This window comes from Capricornis sumatraensis, chromosome X, assembly GCF_032405125.1.
Source record: "Capricornis sumatraensis isolate serow.1 chromosome X, serow.2, whole genome shotgun sequence".
In the NCBI taxonomy this organism is placed as follows: Eukaryota; Metazoa; Chordata; class Mammalia; order Artiodactyla; family Bovidae; genus Capricornis; species Capricornis sumatraensis.
In genome coordinates, this window is record NC_091092.1 from 122,141,409 (window position 1) to 122,160,210 (window position 18,802).

Below are 18,802 nucleotides of genomic sequence, written 5' to 3' on the forward strand. Positions count from 1 at the left end.
CTAAACCAGGGTCTCTTAATCTTTTCTTTTGGTGCCATGGATCCCTATGGACAAACGCCTTTTAAGAACTATGTTTCTTAAAATACATAATATAAAATATATGGGATTATGAAAGACTCCAATTATCTTGAAATTATTGTCAAAATATTTTCAAAGACAAAATTCTAGAAATGGGTCTTCTTTATGCATTAAACAATATGAGAGCTCTGTACTTGTGAAGTGGTAATAAGTACAAACAATATTTCAAGAAATTTGCTGTTACTGTAACATCATATGAAAATACTGTGCTTTCTATTGATGACAAAGTCACAGGTACTGCTGATACTACTGTGGTTTGTTACCTACATATAATTGAAAGAAATGCTAAAGTTCAGGTAGAGGTTTGGGAAAATAAAGTTGCAATTTTTTCCCAAGTTCACATACTCCTTGAATTAAGACTTCCTGCCCTAACTGATCACTTATAAGTCACACTTTTATATACATATGACATTCCACTACTGAGGCAGAGCCTTCAGAGTCTCAGTATTTCTCCTTAGAAATGGGGATGGGGATAGCTTGGAATACACGAACTCTTGAGAAAGAGAAAAGCAGTCCTTAACATCCAGGAGCTGGCCTGGCATTCACAGCTGGGCTTAGGTGTTAACCCTGGCTTCCTACTACCACCCAACCCAGAGCAAAGCCCTGCTTTCTTGAACCCGCCCCCAAATCACCCAACCAAAGCCCAAACCCTAGAATAAATCTTTCTAACACTCTCTCACTGAGATGCCCCACTGTTTCCCAAGGTGTGCGTTTTCCTAGCAGCTGCAAGAAACAAACCCAACTTGTTCAACTACAGATGTGTTCCTAGTGGTCTTTGGCTGGAGGGCAGGGACACAGCACCACACAAATCCCCCAAATCTTCTAGATGCATGCCTGGATGGGCTTACACTTGCTATGGGGTTAGATGTGAAATACTGAACGAAATATTATAGGAAACACAACCCCATTGTGAGCCACCGTGACAGTTGTTGAGGTGAGACCACAGGCTTTAAAGCTCGACTAGGTAGATTTGGATCCTGACTTCCCACTTTCCTTCTCTGTGGCCTTGCACCTATTCTCTGTGCTTCAATTTCTTCATCTACTAGATGCGGAATAATAACCGTGTCCACCTACTTGGGTTGTTGGAAAGAGAAGACAATATATGTATGGAGTTTAGGTAAGAGCCGGGCATAGAGTAAACGCTGTTGCTTGTTGCTATTCTTGTCAATAAGATAATTATTACCATTATTACTTATTTCTATTAGTATTAAGGGAACAATAGTTGATTCCCAGTAAGAGACAGAAGCTTAAGTATTTTAAAGAAGAAAAAAAAATTTCAGGGTCTTTCGAGATGAAAGGATGTGGCAAATCAGTTTAAATTTAAAATCTTAAAACTGTCCCGCCCAGAGTGGAAAAAAAAAACCAACATCACACAAGTAAAAACCTTTTGTGAGGTAAATCCAGGCCCCAGAGGTCGGCGGTTTGCGTCTGCGAGGCTTTCGATGCCGCCCGAGGCCTGACGAGCGCCCCCACCTGGCGGCCTCCGCACACAGGGTTCTCAGCCTACGTCGGGCGTCCAATCAGCGCGGCGAAGGCCGATTCCCAGCGCTGCGCGGGCAGCGGCGCCTTCCTCCTCGCGCAGAGTGGGCGCTTTCCCGCCGCCTAGCAACCGCCGGCGCAGGGGCGGAGCCTCCGGAAGGCGGGGCTTGCGTTCGCTCGCCGCCTGAGGCGCCACGCGCTGCAGTTCAACAACGCGGTTTTCAGACCCCGGCTTCCGAGCTAAGCCTTGGCCGCACCTAATTGGCTGTACGGCCGTCACCCGCACCGCGGCCCGTTTGCGGTCGGAAGAATCGGGCCCTATCCGGCCGCCGTAGCCGCCTCTCTCTGTAGTGGGCGGGGCCAAGGCTGGGGTGACCCCGCCGGAGCTGCTGCTGCCAGCGACATGTTCAAGGTGAGAGAGTGGAGCCGGGTCACAGCTGTCACCGCCCCCTCCCGGCCGCCCGGAGCCCTCTCCGCGCTGTCGTGGGCCTCTCCGGGGACCAGGCCCGGCTCGTCCCGAGGTTTTTTCCCGCCTCTGGGCCGGCTGCGTCCCGGCCTCGCTGTTCATTCAGAGATCCGCGTGGAGCGAGCGGCTGCCGGGCGGAGGCGTGAGACCTGGGGTGGCTGGGTGGGGCCTTTGGGGTTGTGCTCTCGTGAATAAAACACTTAAAATTTTAAAATACCCCTCAAAGTATCCACCCTCTGGCTGGTCCCCTCTTGTGTTCGTTAGGAACGTTAGGCCACATCAGGGCACTGCGGGGTTCGGCTTTGGTTGCCTGGCAAGGTCAGGTTTCAGAACCTGCAGTATGAATGGGGGAGGGTCACCTTTGGAGAAGCTGCTGCAGAAAGTTAGAGAGGCTGGCCTGGGAAGGGCTGGGTGAGAAGGAGCAACTGGAACTTCTCTCCCCCTCCCAGCAAACGTTATATAGTATGAACAGATTGACTTCTTTCCATTTTATGAACTCGTGTCCTTTGAAAGAAGTTGACTTTTACAGTGAAGACTGTCTCGGAAATCTGCATTTTAATATGAAGGCATTGTTCTCCTTTAAAAAGAGTAAATGGTATTTGTATATCACGAAAAACAAATCACAAGCTATTAGAAAGGAGTCTACAAAATCGAGTCTTGAAGCAGTGCGCCCGTAAAGTAGTGCTAATGAAATGTCAGAATTGTACTATTTAAATGTTTTATTGAGCTGCGATGTGCTTTGGGGGCATTAGGACAGTATAAAATCAGACCGTGAATTTGGCCTTCCACTTGTGGCATTGCCACTTTCCAGCTGGGTGACCTTGGGCAAGTCACTTGGCCTTTCTGCGCCTGATTTCCTGTTGGTGAAATTGGGGAACCAGCTTCTACCTCGTAGGGTTGTTAAAAAAAATAAATACATTAGGTGTGAAGCACTTGGAAGAGGCCCTGACACATAGGAGTGACATCTAAGTATTTGCTTTTATTTTGTTTTCAGGCAGCTCACAATTTAGTTAGAACAACAGATCACAAAAGCATCTTGCATTCATTTCATAAATTTGTGTTGAAACACTTATGTGCTAGGAGTTTGGCTCAGTTTTAGGGTTGCAACAACTAAGGATATGCTATGATCACTTTATATTGTTATTAATGTACTGTGGTAGTAAAAAGGAGAGTAGGATCTGTCTTACTGCTCCTGCTGCTGCTGCTAATTCGCTTCAGTCATGTCCGACTCTGTGCGACCCCATAGACGGCCTCCTACCAGGCTCCTTTGTCCCTGGGATTCTCCAGGCAAAAACACTGAAGTGGGTTGCCATGTCCTTCTCCAATGCGTGAAAGTGAAAGTGAAGTCGCTCAGTCGTGTCCGACTCTTAGCGACCCCATGGACTGCAGCCTACCAGGCTCTTCCGTCCATGGAATTTTCCAGGCAAGAGTACTGGAGTGGGGTGCCATTGTCTTCTCCTAGGAGTTCTCAACCTGTGGATCTCATTCCCTCAGAGGGTCTGTGGGTAGAATTCGGGGGTCCCTGAACTTTGATGGGAAAATATAATCTTTTTCACTAATCTTCTGGTGAAGTTTATCATTTCCTTCAGTTATGAATGTAGGTAACTGTTTCAGTTATCCATTTTTGGATAAAACCACAATGATTTTTTATTTCTCACCACCTATAGGTTGGCTGGGCAGTTATAAATTCAGCTGGTGGCTAGACTACAAGGTGGCCTTTCTCCCGTATCTTTGGGCCTGGGGCCCGTCAGTATGGCTATCTTGGGCCTCCTCACATGGTTACTGGTTTCCAAGAAGGCTTGTCCTGAGGCATGAACACCTGCTTGCATCACATTTGCTGATGTCAAGACAAGTTACATAGCCAACCCAGAGTCAGTATGGTGGGGGACTACACAGAGCATAGATGTGAGGACATAGGGTTCATTGGGAGCAATTCATTTAATAAGCAACTACAGCAACAAGCTACAGTAGTATTAGCAGTACCTGTCACCAGTTGAAGTCAGTAGGACCAGTGCATGTCACAAACATTGTCATATCACATTATAGTTGTTGCAGATCTCCAAATATCATTTATATTCATCATTACATCAAAATTATAGTAGTTATAAGACTCACTTTTATTTAATGAGCTAATAAACACATTACTGTATCAGATTTTTGGTCTTAAAAACAATTATACTGCACTGTAATTGGCATTTTATGCAATTAGAAGCATTTTTTGGAGAAGGGGTCCAAAGTGCTCATCAGACTGCTGAACAGGTCTATGATGCAAAAGAGCAAGGAAGCCCTGGGGACTTCAGACGAGGCAAGTTTTGAGAGACAGGAGTTCCTCAACTGATTGAGTTGGGGAACAGCAGCAGTGGTACTCCATTGGGAAAGTGTCACTGACTTAAATTCTGCTGTATCAAGGAAAGGATAAAGGGAGCTGAAATTGTTGAAACTTTTTTTTTTTGAGTAGAAAAGCTCAAACAAACCTTGGTGGATACCAAAATGTAAGGAGGAGGAAGAGGGGAGGCCAGAAATTTTTGAAAAACAACTTTTGATAAGTAGAAGTAGGGTCATAAGAGTGATATTTAGAAAATGAAGAGAGGGAAGTTCAGGGATGTTCAGTTCAGTTCAGTCGCTCAGTCGTGTCTGACCCTTTGCCACCCCAGGGACTGCAGCATGCCAGGCCTCCCTGTCCATCACCAACTCCCGGAGTCCACCCAAACCCATGTCCATTGAATCAGTGATGCCATCCAACCATCTCATCCTCTGTCGTCCCCTTCTCTTCCTGCCCTCAATCTTTCCCAGCATCAGGGTCTTTTCAAATGAGTCAGCTCTTCGCATCAGGTGGCCAAAGTATTGGAGTTTCAGCTTCAATATCAGTCCTTCCAATGAACATCCAGGACTGGATGGACTGGTTGGATCTCCTTGCAATCCAAGAGACTCTCAAGAGTCTTCTCCAACACCACAGTTCAAAAGCATCAATTCTTCGGCACTCAACCTTCTTTATAGTCCAACTCTCACATCCATACATGACCACTGGAAAAACCATAGCATTGACTGGACAGACCTTTGTTGACAAAGTAATGTCTCTGCTTTTGAATATGCTATCTAGGTTGGTCATAACTTTCCTTCCAAGGAGTAGATGCTTTCAATTTGGGAAAACCCAATGGCATAAACAGTAAGGAGAATTATCTCACAAAATCCAGAGGAAGGGTGAATTCCAGTGGGTCAACAGTGTCTTCAAGGTCCCCATCTCTTTTCTTGGCGTTCCACAGTAAGATTGGTTCTCCTTAAGTTTGCAAGGTGACTACTAGTAATATACACTTTCTCATCCACTAGAGCAAGAGAGGACAAAACTTCAGGCTTGGATTACACTCTTCCTTCAATCTGATTGGATCAGCTTATGTCAGGTGTCTGCACCTTACCCAATAGCCAGTGCCAGGGGAATGGCATGACCTGATGGGCTTAGACAAAACAGAATCAGCTCAGGATGGGGTCACTCTGCCTTAATCACTTGGGAGAGAAATGAATCCATGAACACAATAGGACACTGGAAACTGGATGTGCAACAGCAATGTCTGTTACAGAAAGATGAGTTAGATGGGTTTGGAGAAGTGTTCACTTATTTGGGCAATTTGGTTGGAAGACTTTCATGATCTTTATACATGTAGGTTTACTGGTGGAAGTGAAAACTAGATTAATATGGGTTGGTGACTGAAAGATGAATTAATGCAATTTAGAAGATTGACTGTCAAGGGAAGTAGGGAGAATATAGTAATTAGAGGGACATGTTTGGTCAAGATTTTAGAGTTGTTTTGTGGTTGTTACAGTATTCAAGATTTGGCAGTGTTTATGGCCTCGGGAAAATTCCATAGATAGAGAAACATGGCAGGCTACAGTCCATGATGTCGCAGAGAGTTGGACATGGCTGAGTGTGCATGCACGCAAACACACACACTCCATGGCCTTGGGAAGAACGTAGGGAAGAAACTTTTACAAAAGAGAATCCCTCAGCTTTGAAAAGGAGGAGAGAGAGTCCCTTCCACTTGTGAGATGGTAGGGAAAGAAGGATGGCAGTGATAGACCACTGCTTCTCAACTAGATGGTATCACCCGCCTTGGGTATGTTTTAGAAACTTGGTTGGTTCTTCACATCTTTTTTATTAAAAAATTTGGGGGAGGCATGCCATGTTACATGCGGGATCTTAGGTCCCCAAACAGGGATTGAACCTGTGCCCCCTGCAGTGGAAGCATAGAGTCCTAACCACTGGACTGCCAGGGAAGTCCCTGTTCTTCACATCTTTTAGTTGTGTTGAACATGCTGCAATATAATGCTTATAAATCTTTCCTTTTCGTTCTCCATTGTGTTACCATCAAATCAATATATTGGTCTCTTTTTTTGGACTTATATGTGTAGGGCTTCCCAGGTGGCGCTAGTGGTAAAGAACTCGCCTGTCAATGCAGGAGACATAAGAGATGTGGGTTCGATCCCTGGGTCGGGAAGATTCCCTGAAGGAGGAAATGGCAACCCACTCCAGTATTCTTGCCTGGAGAATCCCATGGACAGAGGAGCCTAATGGGCTACAGTCCATAGGATTGCAAAGAGTTGGACATACTGAAGCGACTTAATACACAAAACACATATGTGTAGCTGGGTGATGAATTTTACTTCAAGATACTGGGTTGGCCAACAAGTTTGAGTTTTTCTGCAAGCTGGTATCGGAAAACCCTGAATGAACTTTTTGGCCAACCCAATAGCAGGAGTTACTTAGAAAATTATTTGTCATAAATGTCAGTGTTGGGACTTCCCTGGTAGTCTAGTGGTTAAGAATCTGCCTTGCAATGCAGAGGACGTGGGTTCAATCCCTGGTTGGAGAACTAAGATCCCGCATGCCTCAGAGGAATTAAGCCCACACACCGCAACTAGAAAGTCTGTGGGCCAAAATGAAGATCCTGAGTGCTGCAACTAAGACCTCATGCAGACGAATAAATATATAAATAATCAAATATTTTTTTAAATGGAGGTGTCAAATCTAGTAGGTGAGGACCAGTGCTCCTCAAACTTCAATGTGCATGCGACCTCTTGTTAAAATGCAGATTCTGATCCAGGAGGTCTGGGTGGGGGCCTCAGAGTCTCCATTTTTTTTTGACAGGCTCCTGGGTGATTTAGATGCTGCTTGTCTCCTTTCATAATTTGAATAGCAAAAACTGAGGCAAATTGGGAAATGAATGGTTGTTTTGGTGTTTTCCAGGTGAGTGATTTTATGAGCATGGTGAGATTTGGAAGAGGCATTGACCAAAGAACAAAAAAGATAAGTGAGAGGCTTTGAGGGCTCTGCTGAGAGCTGCTACTAGCCCTCTCTTATGATTGCAGCCTGGGAGTGGGGATGAGCAAATGGTAGGGACTGAACAGGTTTATCAGCTTGTGTCAGCTAGGACTGGAGGGCAGAAGAGTTGATGATATAGGTATTGATGGAAAAAGTAAAGTTTTCGTGGCTGGTTACGTGTATCAGTTCAGTTCAGTCTCTCAGTCACGTCCAACTGTTTGTGACCCCATGGACTGCAGCACGCCAGGCTTCCCTCTCTACCAACTCCCGGAGCTTGCTCAAACTCATGTCCTTCAAGTCGGTGATGCCATATGTTATATGCATATACAATTAAAATATTGAAACGCACTATTTTGGTTTAGCTATCCATCTTCAAGTCAGTAGGGGGCACTGGTGGATTACAAAACACGTTTGAAAAGCTGCCCAGTGTTTAGTGCTTTGGCTTCCCTGGTAGCTCAGATGGTAAAGAATCTGCCTGCAATGCCAGAGACACAGGTTGGATCCCTGGGTCAGGAAAACCCCCTGGAGAAGAAAATGGCAACCCACTCCAGTATTTTTGCCTGGGAAATCCCATGGACAGAGGGGCCTGGCGGGCTAGTCAATGGGGTTGCAAAGAATCAGACACGACTTAAGTGACTAACACTTTCACTTTTTTCCAGTATTTACATTCTATTGCAGGAAGCAGATTTTCCAGGTGCTGCTGCCAGAAGCTTGAATATTGACTTCATACACCCAGTCTCCAGATTCATGTTACTAGATTTCATTCATTGCACATATGTCTATCACAGTTAGTTCATCTATGAGTTGGGCACTGTACTGTACCTTGCCAGGTGTAAATGAAACGACCCGTTTTTGTTTTTTGTTTTTTAACCTGGGAGAGAATCCCCAAATTTGGCCACATAGCAGACAGTCTCCAAGGTGCTGCTCATGGATCTGATCGAGTTTTTCAGTGAGGTCTAGGAACCTCTAGTTTTGAAAAAGCCCCTCAGGTGACTGTGAAACCTAGGTTTTAGGAGCTCATGATGCGATCAGCGGCACAGATAGGGATAGTTCATTTGGATGCACTGGGACAAGTGCTCTGATGTAAGAGTCAGGGAAATGTAGAGCAGTAGTTCTCAACCTTGACTGCATGTTAGACTCACCTGGGTAGTTTTATAAAAATTTTGTCTATTTTTATTTTTGGCTGCCTTGGGTCTTTGTTGCTGCACAAGGGCTTTCTCCAGTTGTGGAGATCCGAGGCTCCTTGTGGAGCGCAGGCTTCGGTAGTGCAGGCTTCGGTATTTGTGGCTCATGGGCTTTGTTGCCCCAAGCATCTTCCCAGACCAGGGATCGGATCTGTGTCCCCTGCATTGGCAGGCGGATTCTTAACCACTGGACATCCAGGGAAGCCCTCACTGGGTAGTTTTTTATAAGTCCCTGTGCCCAGACTGCACCGGACCAATGCCATCAGAATCTCAGGTTGAGCTCTAGGCATCTAGTTTGTAGGGCATGTAGCCAAACTTGAGAAGTACTGACTTAGAGGAACAAGCACCAGCAGGGGGCATCAGGAGACTTGGTAGAGGAGAACATGCTCTGGTCCTGGTCTTTGAAATGGGGCAGACAAGGTTGAAAGAGCCTTCTTAAGCAGAGAGAAAAAGCTCATGCAAGGACACAGGTGAAAGTTCAGTGCCAGGATAAAACCTGGGCTTCACCGTGTAACCTGGGGTGAGATACTAGTGTTCTGTAGCTTTGTCCTCATCTGTAAAAGGATAGGACTAGTTGCAACCTGGGACTTCCCTGATAGTCCAGTGGTTAAGACTCTGTGCTTCCAATGAAGGGGGCTCAAGTTCAATCCCTGGCCAGGGAGCTAAGATTCCACATGCCAGTTGGTGCAGCACCGCCCCCCCCCCCCGCCCCCGCCACAAAAGACTAGTACCAACCTTACATTGTTGTGTGGATTTAAATTAACTCAGACCCAGAGTTTAGCGCAGCGTTTGGTACAAAGTAAGTGCTCTGTAGACATGAGCTGTTAATATCTTTTAGTTGGTGTCTTGTATAGGTGGCTGCTATGGTAGTGTTATGGTGGTGCACAGTCTTGGGACTTTCCTAATTTATTTTTTAATGTCAAAACTTGGTATTTGATTGGATATGGCAGAGTTGGGAGAAAGAGAATTTCAGGATGCTGCCCAGGCTTTTGGCTTGGAAAATTGAGTGGCTGTTAGAACTATTGAATGAGATGGGAAAGTGGAAGAAGGCTGAGTTTGGCTTGAAAGAGATGATAACTTGCTTTTGAATAGGTTGGACTTGTAGACGTTTCTGTGGACATTAGAGGTGGTAATCAGTTAACATGGAAGTAATCAGTTAACATGGAACCCAGGAAGGTGGAGTTTTCCTGAGAGGAGATGTGGGCTGAAGGTAAAGGAATCATCAAGTGCCTCAAGGGCCAGAAGATAGCCTAGTGAGAGCTGGTCTATGTCACTTCCTTCCTGTGGGACGGAGATGTGACCTGTACTCAGAGCTCACTGCTCAGAAGGGCCTGAGGTGACTGTATCCTTGGCTATAAGGTGTTATTACCTCGCATATGCTTTGTGACTGTTTGGTCTTGATGTAATGCCTTTATTGCCTGTCCTTCTGAAATAAATTTTCTTATCATGAATAGTATGTTACTAATATAAACTGAGGGGAGAATTACACTGATAAATGGAAAAGGAAAACCCATCTGTAAATTGGAAAAGAAGTACTGTAACTTTATTTTACTTGTATATTAAATGTCACATATTTTGAAATAAAGATTTTTTTTGCCCTTACAGTTTAAGTATCTCTGAGGGAACTTTCCTTGAGGAATTATAGTGAATACATTTTGCTCACATAAAAACATATTTACATGCAGAACTAACTGAATATTCTTCCTTTCTTACCCTTCAAAGATGTTGGGTGGTAGATCACAAAGGAGAAGGAAAAACTGCTCTGTACCGCAGGCTGCAGTCAGAAAGCACAGGCTCAGGTTCTGGTTGTGTTTCTGTTTTCTGGCTGAGCAACTTTAATGAGGTTTCTTTATCTCCCCAAGTCCCCTTATCAAGGTGCTGTGGGGACAGTAACAGGCCCCACATATGGCACAGGGTTGTTGGAAGGTTTAGATGCAATAACATATGTAGGAAGAATGGTAAACTGCCAAGCACTAAACCGATGTAAGGTACTTTTGATCCCTTTTGCACCATACCTGTCCACCAAAATGATCTAGAGTTTCAGGTTAGCACTGTCGACCCAGGGCTGTAAAAAGTAGCTCAAACTTGAGTAAATCCACTTCTCATTTGGAACTGAATTCTGCTCAGGACACTGTACCACTCTTTGAAAATGCAAATAGCTTCTCATGTGCAGCTAACAATGGAAGAAGAGAAGGAGGAAGTAGATGAATTATACCCTAAAAGAACGGGGAGCAGAGACAAAATGGGGAACAGTAGATAATGCACTGGACATTTGTGATAAATTTATTGCCCCATGAGACCTATGTATATTTACTGACTTTTTATGATTTAAAGGTTTAATGTTTTAATTACATGTATATGTACTCCGCACCCATGTCCTTTCTAGGCTAGCTGGGACTTCTTAGAGCCTGAGAAATGAACTTTGATACTTGTTTGTACAGTACATTTAAAATTACTGCAAGTAGTTAGATGCACAAGAAATCTCTGTAGCAATGATACATACCTACTTCAAAAACTTGAGAATTGACTTATAATATGACAGGAAAGTGCCAAAAGATTTTTTTTAATAAAGGAATTAGAGTTTGTATCAGTTGATTTCCCCCAGTAATGCTAAAGTGGAAATTTATGGTTAGTGCATACAACATGAAACTTCATATGGATATTTTCAGGGAGGAAAAAAACTCAGTCTTGAGATATATTTTAGAATTTGGAAACTACTTGTTTTTCACTTTTGCTACATGGCCTCATGCCAGTTTTATTAGAAACCTTGAACTGCCAATTACTTAGTGTGGTGGATTTCAAAACTTGGTTCATTGTACACTAAAACTTGTAGAAGGAGGAATTTAGAGCAAGGGTTGTCTAGTTTTCGTTATGCTGACAGCCTATAACTTTGAATATTAAGCTGTGTTTTCATGAGAATAGCACTATAGACAGAAAGTTATATTTTGAATGAATATTGTTTTAAAGGCACTTTGAATACAGCCACCCTTTGTCTTCCTACTTCTTTCTCACTCTTTGAAGCAAGCGGTTTGTTTTGTTCCAAGCCCTCACTGGCTCCAACTTAAGGACGTCTTTGTTTGGTTGGGTGAGGATGAGGAACCCTCTGTGGGAGCTAGAGACAGGTTTACAAGTACATGTTCACTGCTTTAGTTGGGACACAGACACGGTGATTTCTTTTTTTCAGATGTTCCTATTCATTCCTTTGAACAATCTTTTAAAATAGGATATATGAAAACAATAAAGGTTCATTTTTCTCCCCCCCCGCCGACTCTGTAGATATCAGTCTTGTGAAATAACAGCTTGCTTTTCTTGAGCTTGCTGAAATGACTCTCCTTTCCCATTAAAGGTGCTGCTTCATGTGTCATTTGATGACATGGGTTAAACTGGTGAGTGAGTAGGTGAACACCAAGTGATAGGACTCCAACAAGTTTCCTAAATCGTTTGCCAATGGCTTACCTCACTTGGCAAATATTGACACTGAGCCTGTTGGTAGAGTCACATGGTTTGGGAGCACTGTTAAAAGTTGCTGTGTTTAGTCCAAATATTGACTTTTCCTGTTTTTGTTCCTTATTTTCACAGAGATTTTCATTATGAGTCTAGACTGTCATCAGCTGATTTGAGCCTTGCTCACGATTTTTGTTTTTTAACAAAAGAATTTTGCAGTTTCCTTTTCTTTGAAGGATAAAAAGCCTGTGAATAACTGAGATGAGGTTGAGGGCAGTTGTCACTGAGTTCAACGTTCTCTGTGCACACAGTGGTCTGTTAGGAAAAGAAACCTGGGTCTAGATAGACTTTACTTTGACAGAATACCTCTTCCTCTTAGAAGATGGAAATCCTTTTAGTTTTTAGAAAATGTAGAAGCATTTGAAAGGGAAGTCTTGAAGTAATTATTCCTTGTGTGTTTTTTTTTCTTTTTTTGCTGCCTATATTTCCTTAACTTAGAAAAGATTGAATGGATCTTGGGATGCCATTCGGGTTTAGGTAAGCACTGTTAAATTTCTGTCTGAATGAGGAAGTTCAGAATAAATTTGCTACATGGTAAATTATATGTCATCTTTGTTCCAAGTCTGTGAAACCAGTACAGCCTAACCAGATGACTCAAAACCGGCCCGAATGAACAATTATCTCACTCTTTGGCTCTGAGGTTTCCTTCCTGTTTATCAGACAAGTTTATTTATTTATTTATTTTTGTGTGAATTCAACAAAATTCTGTAACTATTTTAAAAGATGAAACAATTGCAGGTGAAACATATTTGCTTTGCTTTGCTGACCTAATTTTGTGGTGAATTCTGCCCTCCAATGATAAAATAGGAGGTGGTTTTCTGAGAAAAAAAAAAAAGTTAATCTTGAAAATACCCTTGGTTTTTTTCTTCCCTTATCTCTTTAGATCACAGTGTGTTTATAGTGGATGAGGAGGAACTAGGAAATATCAGTTACCCCAGCACAGAATTAACAGAATTCAGAGTTTCTCATAAGGTAGTTCTATGTTTGTCATAGTTGGAAGACAGTTTTTCTTTTCGTTGGTTAAAGTCTGAACTCTTAAAATACTAACTTTATAGTCCCTTCACTGTGAAACAGATCGAAATGATTGTGGTTTGTCTTGTTGAAGTGTAAGGGCTCCCAGATTTCTACATGCAAATGAGGGCCTGTCAAAATAGTCATTATTAAGAGGACAGATTTAATTACCTTGTCAATACATTTCTTCCAAACATGCCGTCACTGATCAGTATATTTATTCCAGAAATGTCATCTGATCAAAACATTTTATCCTTTTTCATTTGGAATTACCCTTGCATTCTCTGGCAGATTGTTTAGAATATCCTCAGGAGCCAGCCATTTTTGTTTCTTGCATGTTATAAAATTAATATTCATTGTAAAAACTTCAGGATATTCAGTTAATTCTAAAGAATCATCCTTAATCCCACCACCTGTATATAACCACTGTCATATCTTTCTCAGACTCATTTCTGGGCATACTTATATAGACATCCTTAGTTTGATATTTTAAAAAACCTCACAAATCCCCCACCCCTTTAAAAAAAATCTTATTTATTTCATTTTTTAATCTGCTTTTATTTCAGATATATTGAGACATTTTCTTACAGTCTTAAAATTTGATGTGAAGGCATTTAGAAACGAAAGCTGTATGATCACATATTGAAAGTCAATTTCCTTTATTAATTTGTTATATAAATAGTTACAGTAAGTTCTGATATGATCTATCAAGGTTACTACTTTGGAGAGAAAAATTATTTTTGAGAAGGAAAAGGTATACTGTATTTTTTTTCTGGTTGCTTTTTTTGGTGTTGTGTACCTTAATCATTTTTCTTAAGTTCCATACTTTTTAATTATGGTGATAAAACTCATATAACATAAAATTTACTAGCTTAACCATTTTAAGTGTATTGTTCAAGTGTGTTACATATATTCACATTGTTGTAGAAAAGATTTTCATGTTACCAAACCAAATCTCTGTACCCATTCAACAAAAACTCCACATTTTCTCCTTCCCTACAACCCCTGGTAACCACCATTTTGCTTTCTGTTTCTATGAATTTGACTACTTTAGATGCTTCATATAGATGAAATCATACAGTATTTGTCTTTGTGACTGACTTATTTCACTTAAGGTTCTAATATTCCATTGTATGTATATATGGCATTTGCTTAGCCATTTATCTGTCCATGGACAGTTGGGTGACTTCTCACCTTTTATTTGTTGTAAATAATGAACATGGGTGTGCAAATACATCCTTGAGGCCCTGCTTTCAATTCTTTTGCATTTATATCCAGAAGGGGAATTAATGGGTCATACAATAATTCTGCTTTTAATTTTTTGAAGCGTTTCCATGTTGTTTTCCTTAGTGATTGTACCATTTTATAATCCCACCAATAATGAATGCACAAGGGCTCCAGTTTCTCTCTTATCTTCTCCAGCACGTTTATTTTCTGTTTCTTTTTTCATAGTAGCCACCCTGAGGGGTATGAGGTGAGGAAATAATTTGAAAAATAGTGTAAATCATGCTAAAATAACTTTTCCTTGTAAAAAGTCAAACAGTACAGTTATGATAATTATCTGTTTTCCATCATCTGTGTCCCTCTAATCCTCTTCTAAGAGAAAGCCTTTGTTACCGGTTTGGTGTGTGACCCTCCAGATTAGAAAGGATTGCTGTATCAAATGTAAGTACTGTACTGAATGCTTATTATGGGGAGAGGCATATTCTTTTGATGTTTGGAGAATGCAGACTCATTTAGTTTCTCTTTATTTTTTATTCAGTTTATGGCTCATTACTAAGGACAGCAATACAGCCTGATTTGGGCAAAATTGTTTATTGTTTTCATCATTTGTTTTACCCTAAATTCTTTTACATAATCTATTTTTTGTTTTATGTTCTTTTTTTAGAACATGAATAACCTCAAAAGTATTGTCAGTTTTCACAGACGTAAAAAAAAAAATCCCTATCAGATTTTTCCCTCTTAAACAACTGGAAAGAATCAGATTAAAAGCATTTTGTTTCTAAGTGAAAAATGCTTTCAGATGGAAATTTTTGCAGAAAAGGTTGATTGAGGATCAAAGAAGTAATGTAACAAATAGGGAGAAATTGCATAATTGTGCCTCGTCTCCTGTAAATATAGGAATATCTAATTTTAAATGGCATTTACTTTTAAAATGTTCCCAAATGCCATTTATTTTCCACCCACAGTGATAGATACAAAAGTGATGTTAACCAATAACTTTGGAAATAGCTACACATTTTAGTGTACCGGTTATGTGACAGCTAGTTATATAATAGCTAAAATGGGCAGTAATTAAAGCATTAGATTTATTTCTACAGTTTTGCTACCAGGTTATTTATTTTGAGTAGATTATCGTTGAAACCCCATCTGATCTTGAGATTAAAAGAGAGCTTCTGGATTGAGAATGTTGATATGTAAAAGTCATGGTTTATGGTTGCTTGTATTTGTTCCATCTAGAGATTGTAGCTGTTGTTGTTTAGACACTCAGTTGTGTCTGACTCTTTGTGACCCCGTGGATTGTAGCCCACCAGATTCCTCTGTCTATGGGATTTCCCAGGCAAGAGCACTGGACTGGGTGGCCATTTCCTTCTCCAAGGGATCTTCCTGACCCAGGGATCCAATCCAGGTCTCCTGCTTGGCAGGCTGATTCTTTACCACTGAGCCACCTGGGAAGCTCATAGATTGTAGCTAATTATGAGTATAACTGAAAAGATTGTAATGTGGAATGAGAAATCATCCTTATGATCCAAACCTCTGTTTCTTTTGTTACTCTTTACAGAGACTGTTCTAATGACATTGAGTCTTAACATCAATCGGTTGGGTGACTTTGCTTTAAAAAAAAGGAAGGAAGACAGGAAGGCAGGCAGAAACTTTCTGATTGTTGATTTTCCTTTCTCTCTACAGTTGTTCCCCAGAATTTCCAGTTGTGGTACATTATTCCTTTTTCTGTGTTACTCCTGTCCTTTGTCTGGTAATGCACTTATCACAAGTGGCATAATTATTTGTTTATCCAAACTTTATTAGATTGTGGGAGCAGTGACCGCATCTTATTGTCTTTGAAGTCTGTTTTCACTGTTTCATTAAAGAATTGCTTTGATGGTGTCTTGTGTGTGGCTTGGTAAGGCTATTAAAGGATGTAGGGAAACTCAGAGAAAAAGAGCTTTTTGGAAAAAGAGAACTCATTATGAGGTAGCAATTGAAAAACCTGATGGGGATGTCCATGGGGAGTTAGACAACCAAGCTGAGGCTTAGGGAGCGACCAGGCCTCGGAATTGGCCTACTGATTGAAGCCTGGTGGGCTGCCATCTATGGGGTCATACAAAGTCGGACACGACTGAAGTGACTTAGCAGCAGCAGAGAATGGGAGTTGAAGACTTAGATGTAATGAAGTTGAGCTGGAGTGAGAAGAAGAGAGGATTAAGGACTACTCTGACTCATCAACCTTGAAGAGATGGGCAGACAGAGAAAGAGAAGGCCCATATAGAGATTGGTGGAGTGCCCTACAAAGCTTAGAGAATGGAGCTAGAGCAGATTCTTAGAAACTAAAGGAAGAGAGAGTTTGGTGGAGGGGTCACCAGTTTCAGGGTACAACTGAGATGCCAGGTGTCCTTTGCAGTTTAGTTACTGGGAGGTCATCAGTGGCCTGGGAAAGGCCCCTTTTAGATATCTTGAGTAGTGAGGGGAGGAGGGAATAAAATAGAGAAAGGAGGCAGAATCTGTCTTTCTAACTTTGTGTTGACATATACATACAGGAAAGTGCACAGATCACAAGAAATTTTTGCAAACAGACTGTACTGGTATATCTTGTACTCGAGAAACCTTCAGGGCCCTTCTACTTACTCCCCAGCTCACTAAGGATATCCACTGTTCTGTCTTCTAACCAGTCTTTTTTTTAATATAAATTTATTTATTTTAATTGGAGGTTAATTACTTACAATATTGCATTGGTTTTGCCATATATCAACATGAATCCGCCACAGGTATACACATGTTCCCCATCCTGAACCCCCCTCCTTTCTCCCTCCCCGTACCAGCCCTCTGGGTCATCCCAGTGCACCAGCCCCAAGCATACAGTATCATGCATCAAACCTGGACTGGCGATTCGTTTCATATGTGATATTATACATGTTTCAATGCCATTCTCCCAAATCATCCCACCCTCTCCCTCTCCCACAGAGTCCAAAAGACTGTTCTATACATCTGTGTCTCTTTTGCTGTCTCGCATACAAGGTTATCGTTACCATCTTTCTAAATTCCATATATATGCGCATGTTAGTATACTGTACTGGTGTTTTTCTTTCTGGCTTACTTCACTCTGTATAATCAGCTCCAGTTTCATCCACCTCATTAGAACTGATTCAAATGTATTCTTTTTAATGGCTGAGTAATACTCCATTGTGTATAGGTACCACAGCTTTCTTATCCATTCATCTGCTGATGGACATCTAGGTTGCTTCCATGTCCTGGCTATTATAAACAGTGCTGTGATGAACATTGGGGTACACGTGTCTCTTTCAATTCTGGTTTCCTTGGTGTGTATGCCCAGCAGTGGGATTGCTGGGTCATAAGGCAGTTCTATTTCCAGTTTTTTAAGGAATCTCCACACTGTTCTCCATAGTGGCTGTACTAGTTTGCATTCCCACCAACAGTGTAAGAGGGTTCCCTTTTCTTCACACCCTCTCCAGCATTTATTGCTTGTAGACTTTTGGATCGCAGCCATTCTGACCGGCGTGAAATGGTACCTCATTGTGGTTTTGATTTGCATTTCTCTGATAATGAGTGATGTTGAGCATCTTTTCATGTGTTTGTTAGCCATCTGTATGTCTTCTTTGGAGAAATGTCTGTTTAGTTCTTTGGCCCATTTTTTGATTGGGTCGTTTATTTTTCTGGAATTGAGCTGCAGGAGTTGCTTGTATATATATTTATTTTTTAATGTCAGTGGAGGGAGATAGAAGGATAGGACAGTAGTTAGGGGACTAGGGGTAGAGGGAATTGTGTTGTTTTAAAGATGGAAAAGATTTTCTTGAATGTAAATAAACCCCATAACTTCTCTAGTGGTTGGCCAGTCACTGTTTCTTTTTATGTTTAGGACAATTTTCATTTCATCCTTTAAAGTGTTTTTAAAAGTAAGTACAATTCAGCGTTTTTACAAACTTAAGTTGAATAATTGTTCCTCAAGCGTCTGCTTTTGGAATAGTGGTTTTCTAAACTTGGCTGATCATGGGAATAGATTCTTGGGACTCTCTTAGGTTTACTGACACTCTGGGGGAAGGCACTGGAATCTGTGAGTCTAAAAAAAATCCTCAGGTGATTCTGAATCCTTTTGCGTTACACAGTCCTGGTACACAGTACATTTTATTGAAAAGGAAACTGGTATGTGTATGTATATATACAGAAATACACACTCATATATGTGTATATATATTTTAAATTTATATATATGTATAGATAAATTTATTTTATTGACCTATAGTTGATTTACAGTGTTGTGTTAGGAAATTGGCATATATTTTTAGTGGAAATTCTAGTAAAATAATATATCTGTAATGGTGGGAGAATAAAAGGATACTCTTCTTAATAATGAGAGAGACTATATGCTATGTTTTCCATAAAATTGACAAAGCAAATTGTCAGGGTTTTGAGCCCAACTGTTCCTGAGCATCCTTGAATAATTCTGAGGATGACTGATTCAGCTTGAGATTTATATGTGTCCCTAAAGCAGTCTGTTTCGTCAGAGCTATGGTTTTTCCAATAGTCGTGTAC

General features: G+C 41.4%; 1 protein-coding gene across 1 annotated transcript in view; it reads left to right on the forward strand.

Annotated features, from left to right (window-relative positions):
- The first annotated feature begins 297 nt into the window (after nucleotides 1-297).
- The window catches only part of APOO (apolipoprotein O), a 69,162-nt gene continuing 50,657 nt past the window's right edge, over nucleotides 298-18,802 (forward strand). Inside the window, exons 1-3 of the mRNA XM_068963309.1 lie at nucleotides 298-312; nucleotides 1,483-1,753; nucleotides 1,803-1,969. Of these exons, the coding sequence (XP_068819410.1) occupies nucleotides 298-312; nucleotides 1,483-1,753; nucleotides 1,803-1,969 (453 nt within the window). The remainder of the gene's footprint in view (nucleotides 313-1,482; nucleotides 1,754-1,802; nucleotides 1,970-18,802) is intronic.